Consider the following 10121-nt stretch of genomic DNA (forward strand, 5'->3'; position numbering starts at 1 on the left):
AAAAAAGTTTCCGGCAATGCTGCGTTCACATCTGCACCGGGACTCCGTTCATGGGTTCTGTTGGACCTTTCCGTTAGGGGAACCCATGAACGGAACCCTGACTGAAACAAACGGAAACCGCATCTCCGTTGATTCCAATGGTGATGGATACGGTGCAAATGGTTTCCGTTTGTCACAGTTGTGTAAGGGTCCGTCGTTTTGACAGAATGAATAGCGCAGTCGACTACGGTATTGATTTAGTCAAAACGGCAGAACCCTTAAGTAACGGTGACAAACGGAAACCATTTGCACCGTATCTGTCACCATTGAAATCAATGGTGATGCAAATGGACACCTATGGTTTCCGTTTGTTTCAGTTTGGATTCCGTTCATGTGTTTCCCTGACGGAAAGCACTGACAGAACCCATGAACGGAGTGACGACACAGATGTTTTGTCCGGCTATTTTGTCCGGTGAAATCACAGACACCCGATGGAAAGCCGATGGAACCCATTAAAGTCAATGGGTTCCGTCGTCAACCGTTGGTTCTGTCATTCCCTTGTTCTGCTCCTCTGACGGAGCAGAACAACGAAACACACCAACGCAGGTGTGAACATAGCCTAACCTTGACTTTTGCAGAAATATTGCATGGTGGACTTTTAGAGTAGTAATTTGCCATATCCCCCCCCCCCCACAATGGGTACTTATATTAAGGCAGATTATTGCAGTTCTACCTGGCACTGGTTACCAGCACACCAGTGGAGTCACAGCTGACATCATTGGATCCTCCATTTTGGTGGCCATACAAAACTATCTAATTCACCCCATACATGTCTTTATCCAAAACTTTGCCCAACTTCTGATGATACTCATGACATGAAGACCTAAAAATCTCCCAATGCTCCTAAGGACTGATGCATATGGCAAAGCCTTGTGCACAGATGCTGTATGGCAGCACATGGAGTCCCTATGGTTCCGTTTTGGGGACTAGTAGGCACTATGTGGGGCTGCATATGGTGTCTCTGTGAGGTGCAGTATCCTCCACTAAAAGAAATTCTTGTAGGGTAGAATAAGTCTATAATACAGCATGCAATGGGACATGCTACACTTCTTTTCTTACTGACGCATAGGTATAACATCAGAGCCACATGGAGGTCTTAGGGTAGGTGCACACGTGGTGGAAAAACCCTGGTGAATTTGCAGCAACATCAACATTTCAGCTACGCCTGCGGTTACCCTAAATCTATTCACCTGAGGTTCCAAAATGATAATTTTGATTTATTTTTAAAACTACAAGTCCACTTCCTCACAGGACGCCCCCTTTTCCCCTTATCAGGCCATTCTTTTGTACTGGAAGATGATAGATGCAAGATGTTGCCCGCTTTGAAGATCTGCCAATAGTCCTTTATCTGTTGACATGACAGAAAATTCTGGGACCCCCTCCCCTCATGGACAAAGATGTTAATTTGATAGGCAGGTGGATCTCATGTATGTCAGACAATTAATTGGACAGCATTCTAATTAACATGATTGCTGCATCTTTTATATGGAAATGGGACCCTCATCATTAGAAATGCGGAAATACCGGTTTAATAGGAACAATGTAAACTAATGTAATTGTCTGACATGTGACTGATTATATTAGGATGTTTTGGAACTACAAGTCCCATCAGGCAATCTTCTCCACTATACTGAGTTGTTGGGTCCAGTCAATCGGTGGATCCAACATCTAGATAAGTTACTGTCCATGGTATAAAAGCTTTGGTGAAATCATGAACTATTTAGTATGGCAATAATAACTAATTTATTGTCAGTTTATATCACGATTCCAAATCCTAGACCTGGGCTTCTCAGCGATATAACGCACTGTGGTTGTCGCACTTTGTGTTCGTGGTTGATCACCATGTTGTTTCAAGCGACCGCGAGTTTGGATAACAAGAAATATGACGATGTTGGATTATTTTGCGATGGTTGGAGGGTCATCTGTGATCTCATCTCCCATAGGGAAACATTTTGGTCATGTTCACAGTCGCAGTTATGCCTCGAGTGTCTAAAATGTCATCCTAGCCTTATTGTTAACTTATATTATTATCAATTCCAAAGCACCAATTAACCCCTAATTTATATTTGCATTGTATTTTTATTAGTATTATTTATATTATTATTTATATTATTAATATTTTACTTTTATTATTATTGTTAATATGTTATATATATATCTTTTTTTTTTCACAAGACCATCTCCATAATTTTTCTATTTCTTATTGTATATATATATATATATATATATATATATATATATATATTTATTTTTTTATTTTTTTGGGGGGCAATGCTACCTCCAGGTTATTTTGACAGGAAGTAAATTTGTAGGTGATCATCTTTGATTATATATATATATATATATATATATATATATACATATATATATATATATATACATACATATATATATATATATATATATATATATATATATATATAGAAATCACACACACACACACACACACACACACACACACACACATATATATATATATATATATATATATATATATATATATATATACATTTTATTAATAGATAATTCATCTATATTATTATTCTATTTTCATTAGTCCCCCCCCCCCTTGCAATCACTATGGTGGTCCCCAGCAACTAGGGGGTTATTCCGTAAATAGAGGAGAGAGGATGACTATGGTGATGATGATGATGATGATGTGCAGCTGTGTAGACTCTTCTCCATTTCCCACCCTAGAGAGGGTGAGTGTCACTAGACACTGGTCGCAGCCCCATGTCACTTGTCACAGAGCCCCCAGTAAAGGGGGGGGGACCCTCTGTGTTCCTCACTACCGGGTGCGACATTTCCCAAGTCGTTACCACAGGGTGAAATTCTGCAGCTTTTTAAGTGAAATACATTAGCAAAGTACACAGAGCTAATGGGAAACAAAGTGCTTCAATTAACTTTACTAATTAATATAAAGATCTGGTGTTAGGGGGCAAGCAACTTTATCATGGGACTGAGAGGGTTAATTCTGAATGAAGTGCTTCCCGTATGATATCAGTCATCCACATATTGGAGTAGAAGGTACAATCTCATTTATGAAGGAAATTAATTAAGATTTATACTCACAGGTAGCAAGGGGGGAGCCGTGTCCCTGTAAATGCATTAATGGCTGTTTATAATCATTACAGAAGTGTAAAGTGAGAGTGGAAACGAAATATTATAAGGAAAAATAAACATTAATAAGGAATAACTCATGAAGAGTTTGAAGAAATTTCAAAGATTCCCACACAAACAATAGAAAGGGTGTCACAAAAATTGTGGATTGGGCTGAGCTGGTGACACTGGCATTGGTGGCATCTTCTTTAGTATCAGCTGAAGTGTGAAAGCAGACACCCAGAAGAGAGACATTGATTGGTGATTAATCATATTTCAGCTAATTGTCACAATTACACAGACACTTCATTGTTCTGAACACTCCCCGTTTCAGGCAAATACTTGGTATCAATCTCCAGCTCAAGGTGCTATATATATTATCATATACATAGATAAAGGTAAAAGAAAACTAACAAACACAAAAGAATTGAACTGAAAACATAGAGTTAATTCAATTATCTACAAACTGTATCTAGTTAAGCAAATAAAGCGAAAAAATAAAGACAAAAATAATGATGTAAAAAATGAAGTGAAAAGATACAGCCATTATTTAGATATCTGATGGTATCGAATTAGCCAAATAAATAATTAAAATAGATACAAAAAGGAAATACAAAATACTGGTAATATATAAGTGACAGAAATAATAAATAAGTAGTAAGCTCATGGACTTGAAATAAAATGGAAAGAGTGTATCCAATTAAGAAAAGAAGTAAGAAATACAATGTATAAAATCTAATATATGTATGAATAAAACAGTAACAATAACAAAAAACAGTTGAATACTACTAATACTACTACTACTACTGCTACTAATAATACTAATAATAATACTAATAATAATAATAATAATACTAATAATAATACTAATAATAATACTACTACTAATAACACTAATAATAATAACACTAATAATAATAATAATAATAATAATAATACTACTACTAATAATAATAATAATAATACTACTGCTACTAATAATACTAATAATACTAATAATAATAATACTACTAATAATAATACTACTAATAATAATACTAGTAATATTGGTGATGATGAGCAGCATCACAGGGATTATTACCTTTAGCTGTCACCTATCTGGTTTATATTACACATTCAGCACCTAATAAATATATACAGCGACTTTCCCTTTTTTATGTTTTTCCTTGTGAAGATCTCCTGAGATCTGGGGATCCCTCTCCTCAGTGTGATATACCATTATAACAATTATTTATAATGACAGACTCAGAGGGACTGAGCAATAATAACACGGAACTTTATGAAGACATATGGTGACTTTCTGCTTCCCACATAAATATTATGTTTCTTTTCCTTGCGGTATGACAAGTTGGTGTATATAATGGACTGTACCTATTTATACACATATATGAGATAGATAGCTAATGGACTAATATATAAATATATATATATATATATATATATATATATATATATATATATATACATACATATATATCATATATATCTATTTATCTAACTCTCTCATATCTCTCTTAGTATATGATATAGCGTCTATCTCTCTCTCTCTTTCTATATATATATATATATATATATATATATATATATATATATATATACATGTATATACATATATATACATATATATACACACACACTATACATATATACACTATACATATATAGACACTATATCATATACTAAGAGAGATATGAGAGAGTTAGATAAATAGATATATATGAGATAGATATATAATAGATAGACAGTTAGATAGATAGATAGATAGATAGATAGATAGATAGATAGATAGATAGATAGATATATAGATAGATAGATAGATAGATAGATAGATGTTAGACAGATAGATAGATAAATAAATAGAATATATATATATATATATATATATATATATATATATATATATATATGAGGTAAGTAGATAGATAGATATTAGATACATAGATAGATATATATGGGAGATACATATATGGATAGATAGATAGATAGATAGATAGATAGATATGAGATAGATAGATAGATAGATAGATAAATAGATAGATAGATAGATATGAGATAGATAGATAGATAGATAGATAGATAGATAGATAGAGATAGATAGATAGATAGATAGATAGATAGATAGATAGATAGATAGATAGATAGATAGATATGAGATAGATAGATAGATAGATAGATAGATAGATAGTTATAAATGATCATATATGTGATAAAGATACATAAATACAAATAGATAGGTATCTTTATGAATGCATGAGGTGATTCCCAGCATGTAGGATTTCATTACAGGTGTCTTTTTTCGGGTGACTATTGGCTGGGGGTGGAAGGTCAGGGGGTGGTGGTTGTGAATGGCTCTTCAGGAAGCTCTGCTCCATGGCTTGCTGGACAGGGAGGTGTACACAACATGCCCATTTCCTCTCTCCTCCCCTCAGGCAGAGTGAAGTTTTGTTTGTTGAGGACTGGGAAGTGTGAACCCTCTCCCACTCCCCTCAGCCCTTCTCCTGGCTCCCTGGGCTATTTGCATACTAATAGTTTCTTTGCACTTCACAGTGCTGAGCTCTGGATATAAGGCTGCTCCGCAGCTCTCTGGACACTTAGTTCATCATTGACCTGCAGACATCACCTGCACCTGGCTCTTGGATATTCACCTCCACCTGAGGATATTTTGGCTTCATTCCTGCGATCATGCTGCACAGTCCAGTCTTCCCAGGTTATGGTCATCACTTGGCTCCCACAATGCCAGCAGCTACAGAAGTGCAGAGGAGCCCCAAGATCTCCTTCAACATCGACTCCATACTTGCCAAGGTGGATAAACCTGCTCCTAAAGTCTTCATGGACAGACCCAGCTGGCAGACACCCTCTCTACCCTCTGTGCACTATGGCTACTCCTATGGAGCTCTGCCCTACCCTCCAGTGTGGCTCTACAAACCTGCTGGTGGCTACTCCAGTTTTGCCCAGCCCCAGCAGCAAGTCAGAATGTCCAGAGGAGATTGTATGTGCTCAGACCCCCTGTGCAAGCAGAAAGGTGAGTCCAGTTCCTGATCGATGTATTCCTTGTATCTATTCAATATATGATTGTAACTTATTTCATTTTCATAGTTTCCAATGCTAATATAGTTATGACTTCACAAAAAGTTGATTTAGAACAGTTTGTTCTCAGCCTATACAGTAACTGTCTGTTGTGGAATTACAAGTTCCAGCAAACCAAAACATGCTGAGACTTGTGGTTCTCCAACCAGTGGTGTAGACATCTGTACTTATAAGTTGCAACTTTTTGTTTTGTTATAAGTTGCAATTGTATTTACTTTTATGTGGCTTGTTTATATTATTGGTTACATGTACTAACAGCGCCACCTTCTGCCTCTTGTAGGACTTGCATACACACATTGCGCTAATAGTACCATTGGCTCTCTGTCCTGGAGGACAGGACCTTGTAAACTGAAGAGGATCAGGACTGTCTTTACCCCAGAACAGCTGGAAAGGCTCGAGAAGGAATTTCTGAAGCAGCAATACATGGTGGGAACAGAAAGAGTGGACCTGGCTGCTACACTGAACCTCACAGAAACACAGGTAAGACATGTCTCAAGGTCTTCTCAAGGCACAGTGGGGGTCTTCAAAAATATTCACTTGGAGTTTGAAGAAAGTTTGATGAGACCCATCTTTCTTGGGGGTCTTCATTTTTAGCTATTACTGTGTTCATACATTGACTTGTTGACCATGTAGAAGGTCCATCATGGATTCTTCTAGTACTTGTGATATACTATGCTCATTTTTTTTAAATCTATATTTGCTATATAGCACTAATGTAAGGGTTAGTCATAGGTGTATATAATCATAGGGGCACAATGTCCTATAACTGCAGAGTCCCAAAATTAATTTAGGTCCTTTGATAGTTAATAGTTCCTAACAATTTTTTGTTTTTTGCTTCATAGGTGAAGGTCTGGTTCCAGAATCGTCGCATCAAGTGGAGGAAGCAAAGCCTTGAGCAAAAGAAGGCAAAACTATCCCAATTTGGTGTCATCCCCACAGAACAAATCTCAGACCATACCGATGAGCGGGAGATGGAGGAGGATGATGACGTGGATGTAGAGCTCTAGACTTCACATAGACTACAACTTTTTGTCTTATCTGTTGACCACTAGAACTATGTGACTGTTCAGTATGACTGGATGAATAAGTCTAGTGTAAAGAACCCTGCAGACTACTACAGGAGGATAAAGTTCTCCTTTGCCCAAAAAAAAGAGCACTAAAGACCTCGAGATGGAAACCCAACAAACCAATGACTTGGTGAAGAATGGTTGTCTTTCGAGAAGCCTAACCCGTTGTCCTGTTTTCAGCCATGAAGACACAAAGGCTCCGAGCATTGAGCTGAATTGTTTGATGGACTTCTTCCCCTCTTGACGTGTAGTAGACCAGGACTGTTCTCTTCTTCTGTGTTGAGCTCCCCTCATTGAGATGACCCATGACATAACCCAACACCTGGTTGTCCTATTTTTTGTAGACTGGAGAGGCCACAGGGGAATTTTTGAAGTTTGTGGGCGTGAGGGACTATATGGGCGTTCAGCTGTCTTCCATAAATGAAAAAAGTTGACTTTATACATTCCTGATCAATGGGATAGGGGGTGGATATTGGATCTGAGGGGCTAAACATATAGATGTTTTTGTCAAAAACAAGTGCAAAAATAAGGCCCAGTGCATATGATATACTTGCCTTATCTTTCTGTGGTCATATCTAGTAACTGTGTTACTGTTTTATTGGCTGTTTTTGTTTTTCCACCCTTGAGTTGATTCATTGCAGTGCAGTGCGTCATGGACCTCTTCCATGTAGAACTTAGAGCAGAAAGAAGCAAACGTTACCTTTGCTTTTAAAAAAAAAATATTTGTAAATCTTTATTACCCCACCCCCACTCCACTAAGAACTCTAGCCAGCCCTCAGGGTTCCCGGCTCTTTTGCGGAAGTCTTCCTTTGAGGAATCTGAATCCATAGGGTCATTTGTGAAGGGCCACTGTAATTTATATGAAGGACTGTACATATGCCGTTATTTTATTTATGACACATGTTTGATACTGTCATTTATTTATTTGCTCTTCCTTTTTTATATAAAGATTTTTTTTTTACTCTTATTTTACCAAATTGTCTGTATGGTCAGTCTCTTACCTCACAGCCTACTGCGGTTTTTTGGGGGCTAATTATGATGTGGAAATTGCATCGAAATCAGTGCCAAAAAGCGCTCCAAATGTCCCTCCATTGATTTTAATGGGAGGTAGATTTTTCAAGAGCGGTTTTGACCGCCTGTGGAAACAAAAAGCGTCATGCTTTGCGCCTCTAAACCTCCTCTGAAATCAATAGGAGGCAGAAAAAAAAATGCGACCAAGAACCACCCATTTGCTTAATAAAAAATAAAAAATGCCTAAAAACCCAAAACTCATAAAAAAAAAACGAAACAAAAGAAATTTTGAACCAGAGTTTTTCTTAATCTTTTCAGAATTGTGACGTTCTCCTGCATTTAAACACACATCCCTAACATAAAGGGGTACTCCGTAAACAGTGAAGAATACCCCTGATGCTTTACTGGATTAATACTGGTCTACATGTGCATCACACGCTACACCAATAATTCTAATGAACGTTACCGAGCGTACCAGGGCTGAATATAAGGCGGGCAAAAGGGGCAACTGCCCTGTGGCCTCCACCATCCTCTTCTCTTCCACCTCCTTCCCAAAATACTCCAAACTGTCCTCTGATATCTGTGATTGGGGAATACAAGGTTCAGCATGTTAGATTTTAAAATACACAATCCTTTGTTCAACCAGGAGATAAGCAGCCGTCTCTGGCGCCGCTTATCTCCTTCACTTTTAATAATAAAAAAAATAAATATATATATATTTCCACCGCGCTTTATCTAGTTAGCAGCGCATGCAGATGGACGTTAATGGCGGGTGCAAGGAAAACGAAGCTTCAACCCTTAGGATATGTTCACGCGCAAAATCAAAAACGACCGGAAATTACGGAGCTGTTTTCAGAGAAACGGCCTCTGATTTTCAGATGTTTTTGAATCCGTTTTTTTTTTCTAGACGTTTTTGGAGCTGTTTTTCCATTGATACAACGAAAAACGGCTCAAGAAGTGACGTGCTCCTTTTTATGTTTTCCTCTAAAAACGGCGGCGTAAAAAAACGCCCCGTCTGAACATAACGCCGTTTATTTTTTATTTTAATGGGCAGATGTTTGTAGGCATTTAGCTACCCTTTTTGCCAGATGTATTTCAAGGCGTTTACACCCCGAAATACGCCCGAAAACACAGCGTGTGAACATACCCTAAGGGTTAAATCTGTTTTCCTTGCACCGGCCACTGATGCCCATCTGCTTGCACTGCTAATGAGTTGAAATTCGGCGGTACGTTTATTTTTTCATTATTATAAGTGAGGGAGATAAGCGGCGCCGGAGATGGCTGCTTATCTCTTGGTTGAACAAAGGCTTGTGCATGTTCAAATCCAACATTTTAGAGAACGCAGACATCGGAGGACAGTCCGGCTGTATATAGGGTATAGTCACACATTGCAATCATATCGCTGTTCTTGGCGTGTCCGCGCGTCTCTGTGATGTAGCCCAAATCATGACAAAACAGCGACATGACCGCAATGTGTGACTATATCCATAGATTGTTGTTAGGTCCTCTTGTGGGATCTGCTGAATATTGTCTAATGTTTATGTTCAGCTGAAGTAAGTCGTACCTTATATGTCACTAACTGGGGACGGGGTCCTTCCCAAAGTTTTACTTGGTGGTCTCCGCCGTCATTATTTATATATAATACAGATCAATGGAAATTTCCCAGTAATATGCCTGTAAATAATCGTATAAACATCCCATTCTGATGTCCGGGTGATTATACAGAAATGAGCAGCGCTACATAGGCACTGCTTATCTCTTCCTACAGAAGGCATCATTCACATGCATCAGATTTGATATGGATTTCGGCACCGAAA

At 37.7% G+C, this 10121-nt stretch overlaps 1 protein-coding gene across 1 annotated transcript; it reads left to right on the forward strand.

The window, feature by feature from the left end:
• The first annotated feature begins 5751 nt into the window (after positions 1 to 5751).
• On the forward strand, positions 5752 to 8168 carry LOC142714887 (homeobox protein notochord-like). The gene is made up of 3 exons (XM_075848659.1): positions 5752 to 6161; positions 6507 to 6706; positions 7069 to 8168. Exons 1-3 carry the CDS (start codon positions 5822 to 5824, stop codon positions 7231 to 7233), a joined length of 705 nt encoding a protein of 234 aa, XP_075704774.1. The 5' UTR covers positions 5752 to 5821; the 3' UTR covers positions 7234 to 8168.
• The last annotated feature ends 1953 nt before the right edge of the window (positions 8169 to 10121 follow it).

Source organism: Rhinoderma darwinii, chromosome 1 (genome assembly GCF_050947455.1).
Source record: "Rhinoderma darwinii isolate aRhiDar2 chromosome 1, aRhiDar2.hap1, whole genome shotgun sequence".
Lineage (NCBI taxonomy): Eukaryota > Metazoa > Chordata > Amphibia > Anura > Rhinodermatidae > Rhinoderma > Rhinoderma darwinii.

Excerpts from the sequence above, each read along its gene's own strand:
- LOC142714887 (XM_075848659.1), top strand. The coding sequence starts at position 5,822 with ATGCTGCACAGTCCAGTCTTCCCAGGTTATGGTCATCACTTGGCTCCC. Across the intron at positions 6,162-6,506 it reads CCCCCTGTGCAAGCAGAAAG|GACTTGCATACACACATTGC; the intron begins GTGAGTCCAGTT and ends TGCCTCTTGTAG. Across the intron at positions 6,707-7,068 it reads TGAACCTCACAGAAACACAG|GTGAAGGTCTGGTTCCAGAA; the intron begins GTAAGACATGTC and ends TTTGCTTCATAG.